Source organism: Octopus sinensis, linkage group LG16, assembly GCF_006345805.1.
Source record: "Octopus sinensis linkage group LG16, ASM634580v1, whole genome shotgun sequence".
Lineage (NCBI taxonomy): Eukaryota > Metazoa > Mollusca > Cephalopoda > Octopoda > Octopodidae > Octopus > Octopus sinensis.
Window position 1 is genome coordinate 53,906,600 of NC_043012.1, and position 12,793 is coordinate 53,919,392.

At 35.9% G+C, this 12,793-nt stretch overlaps 1 protein-coding gene across 1 annotated transcript in view; it reads left to right on the plus strand.

Annotated features, from left to right (window-relative positions):
• The window catches only part of LOC115220456 (inter-alpha-trypsin inhibitor heavy chain H3-like), a 244,046-nt gene that overhangs the window by 93,333 nt on the left and 137,920 nt on the right, over positions 1-12,793 (plus strand). The window contains exons 2-3 of the mRNA XM_029790584.2: positions 1,509-1,681; positions 8,989-9,090. Coding sequence (XP_029646444.1) covers positions 1,509-1,681; positions 8,989-9,090 — 275 coding nt within the window. The remainder of the gene's footprint in view (positions 1-1,508; positions 1,682-8,988; positions 9,091-12,793) is intronic.

Here is a 12,793-nt window from a genome sequence, read left to right on the forward strand (position 1 = left end):
ACCACATGGTTCTGAGTTCAGTCTCACTGCGTGGCACCTTGGGCAAGTGTCTTCTACTATAGCCTCGACTGACCAAAGCCTTGTGAGTGGATTTGGTAGACGGAAACAAAAAGAATCCCGTCGTATATATGTGTGTATATATATATATATATTTAAAAATTGAGGGAGATAAATTAGTATTAATTTTAATATCAATTTAAAACCAGTAGTCCAGCATTCAAAAAATCTGAGGAGTCAGAGAAAATTCAAATATATATATATATATATATATATGTATATGTATGTATATGTATGTATATGTGTGTATATGTTGTGTATCTGTGTTTGTCCCCCAACATCGCTTGACAACCGATGCTGGTGTGCTTACATCCCCGTAACTTAGCGGTTCGGTAAAAGACACCGATAGAGTAAGTACTAGGCTTACAAAGAATAAGTCCTGGGTCGATTTGCTCGACTAAAGGCGGTGCTCCAGCATGGCCGCAGTCAAATGACTTAAACAAGTAAAAGAGTATACTAATAAAGTATTTTAGGCGCTTTATCCTTTCTTTTCTACATTCACTCATCAATTTCACTCTCAACAGAAAAAAAAACTTTGGTCTTTTTGGCTACGCATACCAAAACATTGTGTGTCTAGGTAGTAAGTAGGAAGCAAAGGATTAATACTTTGCAGAATAAAAGCTACATCTCTTTGCATTGTTAGTTCAAACTCTGACGAAGTCATCCTAACAGAATTTGTAAACTCTGAATCAAATATTTAGATTAGGGAAATCTGTGTGTTGCCAGTAACAGCTCATTCAATACGAGTTATGACATAGTCGGATTCTTGGCGACTAAACTGGCCCCCATCACGCACACACACACACACACACACACAGCCTGGCTAGCCTGATGAAAGGGATGGCAAGAAATCCAGCAAGAAAAAAACATAACCTATAAAAAGAACGGATTTACTCGTCAAAGGGTCAACCACTATCTATAAATCGTATGAAGAGAAATCCCACCCACCCCTCAAAATCCAGTATGCGTCTGGTCTGGTTACTAAGTACCCAACCGTAGGATCTGCATCACTAAGTACCCCACCGTAAACAAACTATGTGGCCTACTGCATCGCTAAACTTTGTCTGATTCTTCTAGTTTCATAATATCCTGGTAATTAAAAATACGTGACGTGATACGACAGAGGACCCGATATGGGGTCGCCAGAGCTTTTTTTTGTGACAATCTCAGAGAAAGCCAAATAAATATGCAAGATGTAAGTCGAAACAGTTATAGACAAGCGCTGGGATCAAATAAACGAATTATTTCCTCTCCACGAAATATACGACCTTGTGTCTAAGTAAGAAAAATTACAATCTTCAGGGAGGCTGGTGATGAACATTTTAGTCCCTTTTTTGTTGTTGTTGATTTTGTTATAAGATCTATCAAAGTTGAATTTTGTGATTAATCTTTTACAATAATTGTGCCATAATTAAGACATAAATTATTAGGGTTTTGTGTACTTTTTTCAGCATCAAAACCCAGATGTACCGGATGTCTATTCATTTCATGTGAAATCAGATATAAGATTCCGCTTTGCCACCACTGAAATAACTAGTTTGGTGGTGAACAACAAAACCTACTCCAGGAAAGCAACATTCAATGTCATCCTACCGGAAGAGGCATTTATTTCCAATTTTTCTATGTAAGTTCTGTTCCTTATCTGTATATAAACTCTCCCCCTTCCCTCCCTCTCTTCATCTCAACATCGCCTCCTCTCCCTCCTACTCTCTCCCTTCATATATATCCCCTTTTCTCTAACATTCTATCTATATCGCCCCCCGTGTCTTTCTCTCTCCCTGTGTGATTCTATCAATTCTTCTCTTATCTCTGTACGCTTCTGTATTTTATTTTGATATCTACCCCACCCCCCACCAGTACATGCTTTCGCCGACATGTTAAATCGCTACCAATGAAAAGCAAAAAAAAAAAAGAAAAGAAAATCAAAAGGCAGAAACGAAATATATGTTATGTTAAATAAATATCTTTATTCCACTTTTGGTACTTCCCATTTATAGCAATTAACTTCTGTTAGTGGTATACGTCTCACTACGTAACAAATACATAGATTCTAGTCTGCGAATATATATGCATGCACGTGTACATGGATGTATACATTTATACAGATAACATGATAAATATATATATATATATATATATATATATATATATTATATATATATATAATATATATATATATAAATATGTATGTGTGTATATATATATATATAATATATATATATATAAATATGTATGTGTATATATATATATATATATAAATATGTATGTGTGTATATATATATATACATACACACACACATGTATATCAATATATATATATATAGAGAGAGAGAGAGATGTGTGTGTGTGCGGGAGGGAGGGAGAGAGAGAGAGAGAGTGTTCTTGCTTTGTTAAGAAAACTAAACAGAAAATGAACAGCTTCATTCTCACAAAATTTCAAGTTTCATGCTACAAAAACAAGGATGTATAACCGGATACAGGCAAATATCACTGTTCTAACGTTATCATAGTCACCTACTTCTAAAATTAATTTGCATATATAAAACCTTCCAAAATACACACACACATACACACACAGACACACACACACACACACACATATATATATATATATATTAATCGAGGTATAAAATATAATATATCCATTACGGCTAATCTTACCAATCGGTTTCGCACAAGGTTCGCCGGAGTGTTCGTCAACGGTCCGATTATGAAACTCCGCGCTCTTTACAGATGTTTGTTACACACACATATATAAATATATATATCCATGTATGTATGCACAACTACATTTAATACGTTTGTGCACACGCGAACATGGGAAGACATTTGGTTGCGGAAATTATTTCGAGATAAGACACACATCATACATAATGGTACCTCGTTCTACTTCAACAAATTCATTGCGTGCTGCTCCTATATATATATATGTCCTATGGGGCTCTGAAAGGCTATTCGGTATTCGTGGCTGAAACACGTAACAACGCAGAAGCACCAAAGTCCCACGAATTTAAACTCACGGTGTCAATGAGGCATTCATTTCGAGACACGATTTCTTCAGCGCAAGCTCATCTCACATCCGAATATACTCAAACGTATTTATTATCATTGTACGTACATATATTTTACTCAACGCTGCTTCGTGTGATTATATATATATATATAAATGTAACAAAAACGCCGTAGGGGACATTCATACATTCCGACAAATAGACGATATAAAGACGGACAATGGAAACATCAATTAGAAGGACAGGCAAAAAAAGACGGGCCATTCGTGGTTTTCTTTCCTCAGTCAAGTTCCAGAAGTCACGATGATTTCGGACAGTTACCCTTGAGATGGTTTGATCTGGTTGCCCCTCACCCCCAAAAAATTCAAGCTATGAGCATTAGACTCCTTTGAAAAGAAAGCTAGCGAATGTATATGTATATAAATATATATATATATTGGTTCCAACTACTAGCACTCTGATTTCAAATAATTTCGCCCGGTCAACTTTACCTTGAATTTTTTCGGATCTTTAAAGAAAGCACTAATCCAGCTTTGGCCAAATAAGCTGCAGCATCTTTTCCGGTTCCTAGCGTTGAAATCTGGTCATGACATATTCGAGTTGTTGGCTTAATCCGTTGCGTGTGTTTCGGCAGAGACCAGTTTGTTGCAATCTTTCAATCCTGGTATCCGGTTTGAGGATAACTTCTTCCCTTGATATCTCTTCCCCATCAGGCTCGTCGGTCATGGGCACTTTTGGATCTTTTCGGTTTGAACGGCAGTTTTTTCTAGCGGTGTCATATGAAATTGACACCCATAATTATGACCCTAGTATCGATCTATTGCATTTCAATCTCTTTTAGGGTTAGGGTTAGTTAGGGTTAGTGTTAGGGGTGGGAGGAAGGCTATCTTTTTTTCTTCACAAATGTAAATAAACCCAATCTGTTTCTTAAACGAGAGACATATTCATACGACACAGAATGTTTTTTTTTACCTCAATAGACGTCAGTGATTGGTTGAAATTGCAGAAATTGAAGAAAAAACAACAACAAATATCTTACAAACTATAGATTTGTCTCAATAAAGCCAAGAGAAAAAGATGTTTTATAAACACATTCTATCAGTATACGAAGTTAAACATTTTTTAGTTACCTAGAAATTATGTTAAAAACTGCCGTTCAAACCGAAAAGATCCGCACTTTTTGCTAAGCGCACACTCGCACATATTATTTACTCCGTCCATTCAATATCTATCACTCCAACAGAAAATTTTGATACAGCAAATATTTCTTTCTGACCACACACACACACATAAATGCATACACACACAACTAAATCCATTCAATCAATGTCTTACATTCCAAAAGAAAAATATATTACAGACAGTAATATCTATCTCAATTTTTACAGCATCTCATTTTCTCATTGTGCTATTGAAATGTAGTTTGTTTGGAGTTATTTTTTTACTGTATATTTTCTATATATTCAAACACAAAACCATATAAATATCACGTTATATGGCATAACTTGCAATCAAAATTGTCGTAGGTTTCTTGTCGTCGTTTTCAAGCTGTCATTCACTTAAATTCAACAATAGGTAAAATTTTATAAGTGTTATTTGTTTTGTGACCACATGCTAATGCTAAAAAAGAAGTATATGATTATTCAGATACATATGTGAGTCTGATTGTGTAGATAGAGAGATAGACAGATACACACACACATATATATATATATATATATTATATATATATATATATATTATATATATATATATATACACAAGGAAAAAGCAACAAGAATGGATTAGTTGTTCAGTACAATTGTTTCATACGAAGAACAGCTTTATTAAAAGCTGCAAATATTGCAGCAAATACAAGTGTCCCGTATTCATCAGCCAAAACACATATGAGTTTTCCAAACATCCTAGGGAGTGCAGCTTTTGCAGCTTTTAATAAAGCTGTTCTTCGTATGAAACAATTGTACTGAACAACTAATCCATTCTTGTTGCTTTTTTCTTGTTTATAATCACCCCACATTATTTTATGGTTAATACCATATAGATTTCTGGTGCATCTAATTTAAGTACCGCATTCATGTGAATTCATTGAATCTCACTTGAATCTTAATTGTTTTTACTGAAATATATATATATATATACAGAGAGAGACAGACAGACAGACAGACAGAGAGGGAGATAGACAGACAGACAGATTTTTCATCTGATCCTTTCATTATTCATTTATACCGACAAATACAGTTTGTGATATCTAAGATGGCTTGTGTGAGTGCGTATACAGAGGAGGCGCATTTTTCCCGATATTTCGTTGAAATACCAAACCATGCGGAAAATATGTCTCTTTTGCCATTGCTAATAGGTAAATTGGGCATGTAGAACACGTATATGACTGGTATAAATAAGTAATGTTTTGGAGATGTAGAGACTCGTGGCTTGCTGGTTAGAGTGTTAGATCCATGATCTTAAGATTGTGGTTTTGATTCCTGGACCGAGCGATTTTTGTGTTCTTGACCAAAATATTTCATTTAACGTTGTTCCACTCCACACAAGTGACAAAAATAAGTATTCTTGCGCTGGACTGGCGTTCCGTCCATTAGAGAATATCGAGCGTGGCACTCCATCGGTTGCGACGCCGAGGGTTCCAGTTGATCCGAACAACGGAACAGCCTGCTGGTGAAATTAACGTGCAAGTGGCTGAGCATTCCATAGACATGTGTACCCTTAATATAGTTCTCAGGGAGATTCAGCATGACACAGAGTGTGACAAGGCTGGCCCTTTCAAATACAGGTACAAGAGAAACAGGAAAAGTGAGAGAAAGTTGTGGCGAAAGAGTACAGCAGGGTTGGTCACCATCCCGTGCCGGAGCCTCGTGGAGCTTTAGGTGTTTTCGCTCAATAAACATTCAGAACGCCTAGTCTGGGAATCGAAACTGCGAACCTACGACCACGAGTCCGCTGCCCTAACCACTGGGCCATTGCGCCTCCACAGTATGGAATATATACATCACTGAAACCTATTCTATGAATCTACATGATTTGGAAAGGAGCTATAACCTTTGTTATAACACACACACACACGCACGCACGCACGCACAGATATAGTTGAAAAGGGTCGGGATTCCATACAAATAAAAAAAATTATACTTAAAAAGTAAATGAAGTTGGAAAAGACACAGATGTATATTTTAGAGAATGTTAAATATTTTTGTTACAATGAGTGATTTAAAATATTACCGGTTTCGATGTATACATCTTATTAAATAGAATTTTTTTAGGAAGTCAAGAAAAACATTGGGGGTTAACAATTTGTACCCATGTTTTAATGGATAGTGAGATTTTACTTTAGTGTCACTCCTTATGTGTGTTTGATCTATGTACTTTTGGGGGTGGGGTTCAAGAGTTCAAGTTTCAGGAATTCTATTAAAAATAATTCTTTTGAATTGAATAGGTGACTTCTATTCGTGGTATGACCAGCTGTGTGTGTGTGCGCGTGTATGTGTTAGGGTGGAATATATTCTATTCTACTCTAGGCACTGGGAAAGGGCCCAGTTGATTAGATCGATCCTAGTATGCAACTGGTTCTTAATTTACCCACCCCGGAAGCATGACAGGCAAAGTCGACCTCGGCAGAATTTGTGTGTGGGATATAGTGTCAAAGCAATTTTTTTTCTATTTAGAGAATATTGACAGTGGTTAAGGATGGCCATTCAAAAATTTAGAAGGAATCACTTTTCATTTGCTTTGTTATGTGTGTGTGTGTGTGTGTGTGTGTGTGTGTGTGTGTGTGTGTGTGTGTGTGTGTACGTGCGTGCGTGCGTGGATAGAGAGAGAGAGATTTAGATGGAAGAGCCACGCTAACAAAACAGGTAAAGAGACACAATACTAACAGCGTATCTTTACCCTTTGAACGCAGATCGAGAAATTATTTTTTTTTAACTAAACACTTTCAAACTTCGGAAACTGGTAGAATGCGTCAGATAAAATATTTTTTGCCGTTAATGTTGTTGAGAAAAGTTTGTATTTTCAAAGTTATTTCGTGTTAAAGTTGTTGTATTTCGGTAATTTCAACCAATGACGTGTATTCAGCTGAATAAAAGTTGTTGGTTGTCAACAACAACTTCCGGCGATGTATATTTCGTTTGTCACTGTTATTTATGACATATTTCATTTCAGTTACGTTCGTATGAATAAATGAGTGTATCTGAAGCATGTTTACTTCATGGCACCACCATAATCGTTCGTGCATTTCTACTGCTTTTAGGTTTTTTTACCTGTTTTTCAGCTACTATTTTCAGAAAGACTTCCCCCCCTTAGCCTTCCCCCTCCAATTTCTTCATTTTTCACTTTTTTCCGTGACTCTAACCCTAAAATCCTAACCCTAACACTAACGCTAAAATTCTCTTACCTCTGCAAGTAGGCTTATACCTTAGCAATATTTGGTGAAAGTAATGTTGTCACGCTCAACATCAGTGAAGCCTTCAGCCGTGTCTGACATGCGAACCTCTTACTCAAACTTTGTACTTTGGGTTCCATCCACTTTCCAAATCGTAGTTCGAAAGCTTCTTACCATCTGATTGCACTGTTACCACATCTGTTTAAGGAGCTGGTGCGCCTCGGACTGGTGTTTGCCACGCAATCCCCACTTCTCTGTATCAATGGCATACTTGTTTCCTAATCCCGCAAGAATCTATGCATTTGTTTGTTTTATTCTAAAAATCAGTGTTGTTTAAGCTGTGTCACTTAATGTCCCGTGTGTAGTGGACGAACAAATGGTTAACGATAAAATATGGGCCCCATTAAAATAAATTGTGCGACTCAAATTATCAACATAGCCTTTATAGACGTTGCCCCTGTATGTCCACGGTCAAATGACTGATACCAAAACAGAATAAATATATATATAAATGAGAAAATCGTCTCTGCTATAAACAGAAGACATGAAATTTTGAAGGAGAACCAGTGCTCAAATTGTATTTTATCAATTCTGAAGGGATGAAAGGTAACGTCGACCTCGGTGGAGTTTGAACTCAGAACGTAATGCATTTTTATCCGTGATCTTTTTTTAAAAAATATCTATATCCGCCTACGTATTACAGAAAATTAAACCTTCATTTAGTCTGTTACCTTTGTTAGTTGTTTCAGTAATTTGATTGCGGCCATGCTGGAGCACCGCCTTTAGTCGAGCAAATCAACCCCGAGACTTATTCTTTGTAAGCCCAGTACTTATTCTATCGGTCTCTTTTTGCCGATCCGCTAAGTGACGGGGACGTAAAAACACCAGCATCGGTTGTCAAGCAATGCTAGGGGGACAAACACAGACACACAAACACACACACACATATATATATATATATACATATATACGACAGGCTTCTTTCAGTTTCCGTCTACCAAATCCACTCACAAGGCATTGGTCGGCCCGGGGCTATAGCAGAAGACACTTGCCCAAGATGCCACGTAGTGGGACTGAACCCGGAACCATGTGGTTGGTTAGCAAACTACTTACCACACAGTCACTCCTGCGCCTGTTGCATTATATTGTTTTACTTTATTTTTGTTTTCCTCACTATTGTATCTTACCCTGTTTTACTTCATTTTATTTTAATTGTATTCTGTTTCATCTCAACTTCCTCCCAACAAACGGTGTTACCCTGTAATCTTACTAAGCTAAGAAATCTGTACGGCGTGCTAACGTTTTTGCCAGCTCGCAGCCTTAAAATAAATTAATATAGAAAGCAAAATACGCAGAGAGAAAAACACAGTCAAATGAAATGCCAAGCCAGGTCAATGGAAATATAGAGAATGTCATTATGAATATTTACTCAGCTTCCATATAAAAATTATATTATTCTATTACGGTTTATACATTTGTATCTAATATCGTTTATTTTTATTTTTGCTTTTGTTTCCTTTTTTTTTATAGGGTGATCGATGGCAAGGAATACCCAGGCCATATCCAGCAAATGAATCAAACTGATCATGAAACAGATGAGGAAGATAAAAAATTCAACAGTCGAGAACAGTTGTGAGTGGCAATAAAATTAATCATTTTCTATTCTTCAATAAAACCTTTCGTTTTTCATGCAATCATTATTCAATTTGCTTAAGTGGTACCGACTTCTTAATAAACATTTTATATATATGAATGCTGTGTATATGTGTTTGTGTGTGGGCGTATGTGTGAGTATGTGCAAATATGCAGGTATGTATAAATTTGTAGGTATTTGTATATATGTATATGTTTCTATGTACATATAGGTATATAAATATGACAATATATATAGATATGTGTATATTGTAAATTTATGTACACATACAAGTACATATATGTATATATTTATATGTATTGGAAGGTTTGGATATGATGTACAGGTATTTTATATTAGAAGAAATGAGGTACTCAGAAATTCGGATGGTTTTATATTTACAGATATTTATTTGTATATTACATGTTTTTATGCATCATATAACTTAGATCATATATTAGCGCTTTCTCACATTCTTGTGGGGTTTTCAAATCGAACTAAGTTCCTGTGAAAAAGTTTGGACCATTTTATAGTGTTATTGAGTGTGTAGTGGTGGCGAGGGATATAAGATAGTACAAGAGGGTGATGAATAGGGAGAAAGTGAGAGAGAGAGAGAGCATGTGTGTGTGTTTTTGTATTTGGAAGAAGTGTTAAAGGAGTGTTATTTATATGTAAATACGTATATACTTATATTCGATATACAGTGTGGTGCAAAAGTAGGTATAGAGTTATGAATAAACAAAACACGTACAGTATTCATTTATTTTTATCAAAAGATTAAGAGTTACGATTAAAGTATTATTATACTCATAATAAATGTATTATTATGATTAACGACACTGAAAATACCAAAAATGGGGCTAACTAATTTGATATGATAATTTTAATGAATTAAGATTTGTAACATTGATGCGACACTTACTATATATTTACTTTTACACATCATGTACGATATATATGATATGAACACACACATATGAGTGCAGTGTTGGCTATAAATTTGGCATATTCTCTTCACGAGCGTAGGATTGCTCACAGTTTAAAGCGGCATGTACAATATTAGCGGGTTGATCAAAGGCTTCTAATTGAAATTTTATTGAAGGAAATCGATATGGAAGACAATTCTAAATGAGTCCAAAATCAAAAATGTAGAAAAGAGGTCAAACTGTTTACTCCACGGGTTTTATCTCTACAATGACAGAAAAATAGATAGAAATTTTTTTTTTTTTTTACTTTAGGTACAAGGCCCGAAATCTTAGGGGAGAGGGTCAATCGATTAAATCGACCCAGTACGCAACTGGTATTTAATTGATCGACCCCAAAATGATGAAAGGTTAGGTCGACCTCGGCGGAATCTGAACTCAGAACATAAAAACAAACGAAATACCGCTAAGCATTTCGCCCAGAGAATGAATAAAGTAAGTTTTAGCGTGTGTAACTAGCTATAAGCTACTAATTTCTCAGTGGACATAAGATGGGTGTTCGTTCTTTGATGAAGGTCGACGAAGACTACGAACTAAATAGATCGGTTCTGACTTTTTCTATCCACAGCAAAAAAAAAGAAAAATAAGAGAAAAGAATGGTCCAGGAAAAAGGTTTTTTGAATTCAAGTTAAGGCTAAATTTACATTTTACGTATAAGTATATTCAGTGACATACCCCAACATAGTATCAGAGGCATAAGTAGAAAAATATCAAGCCAAAATCAACCTGTGGACCTATGATAGCAATGTTTCTAATGCTATGTTAAGGTAAATCACAGAGACCGTTTATATACTGGAGTGTAAGCCTATCCTAAATTTCAAGACAAACGGAACTGACTTTTGTACACGTTACACAAGAGGTGGTCAAATTCTCCATTTCTTTACCCCTTTCCGTAAGTTTGTATATCTGTTACATCTTAAATTATCCACTGCATGTGCTTAAATCAATATGTGCTTTTACTGTTTGTGTGTGTGTGCGTAGTCTGAACGAAAGAAGTGGAATCCAGATCTTCAGCATGGTTGGAAAGATGCATTCTACCTACCGCTAAATGTATAATCTTCTACTAATGTTAGATAGGCATGAATGTATGTGTATGCTGTGCCTGTGTGTGCGTCAGTGTGTGCTTCGTGCTTTGTCAGAGGAGAAAACAGAACTGGTTGGGGAAAGCGAAGATAATTCATAATTTGTCAGGTGCCCTCTAGCTGATAGGATCATGCTTGGATTCTCACTACCCGATTGCACAAACAAGTGATGGCCCACGTCGATGCTATAATAGAAAGCATTTCTTTAAATGATTTGATTACGAAGAAGGCTTCTGATAAAACAGACAAACACACACATCCACTCGCACCTACACTCACGTTGTGACGACAAATTGACAGATTCAATGTATTAGAAATGTTCGTGACTGTCACACACACACACACACACACACACACACACACACACACAAATTCATTCAATTCATTCCATTGGAGTTATTTCTTTGTATCATTTTCTTTAGCTTTCAAAAACTCTCTCTCTCTCTCACACACACACACACACACACACGCGAGATCTTTTCGGTTTGAACGGCAGTTTTTAACATAATTTCTAGGTCACTAAAAAATTTTTAACTTCGTATACTGGTAGAATGTGTTTATAAACATCTTTGTCTCTTGGCTTTATTGAGAAAATTCTATAGTTTGTAAGATATTTGTTGGGTTTTTTTCCTTCAATTTCTGCAATTTCAACCAATCACTGTCGTCTATTGAGGTAAAAGACATTCTGTGCCGTATGAATATGTCCCTCGTTTAAGAAACAGATTGGGTTTATTTACATTTGTGAAGAAAAAAGATATCCTTCCCCCTAACCCTAACTAACCCTAGCCCTAAAACAGATTGAACTGCAATAGATCGATACTAGGGACATACTTATGGGTGACAATTTCATATGATACCGCTAGAAAAAACTGCCGTTCAAACCGAAAAGATCTCACACACGTAATTAGCGTCTACTAATTCCATTGATATTCTCATTTTATCGAAGTTTTTCTATTCCCTGTAATGTATACATAACCCTCTGCCTTCTTTTTCCTTAATATGCAGCCAGTTCCCTTGCGATACGTATTTTCCACTCATTGTTGAAATCATGTAACCACCTTTCAAGAAATTCTACAGTTTCCATAATAGGAAGATGAGAATTTGCTCAGAATTGTTATAATTTTACCCAGTGTAATTTTCTTTTAAATTTTCTTGCTGCATTTTGATGTCTGATGGAAGTAAAGGACCAAAATTCGATCTTGGTGGAAGGCCCGTACTTTCTTTTGTGTTCTGTACTATTTTCTGGAGCTTTTTTCGTGGCTTCATTTCGAGAAATGTCTCCTGGTAAGGACATTTCTTTGGTGTCATTGTGACATGGCGTGTGATATCACCGCTGTCGTTGATGTTGTTGTTAATTATATTGTAATGCGTTTTACTGTTAACTTTGTGTTTGGATACAAATGTTTTCTCTTTCACAATGATTTATTTTTACATCCTAATTTTAGTCTTTTGATGTCGTGTTTTGTTTCGGTTGTGTGTGGCTTTGGTGTATTGTGCTTGAAATTGTCTCCGCTTTTTATGAGGTCGTTTATTTATGGTCTTAGATTGAGATTTTGTTTTTATGTTGCCCTATGGGATATGGTTTTTTAGATACGTCTATAATTATTCTGGTGAATTAAAGTGTCTATCTTGATGAT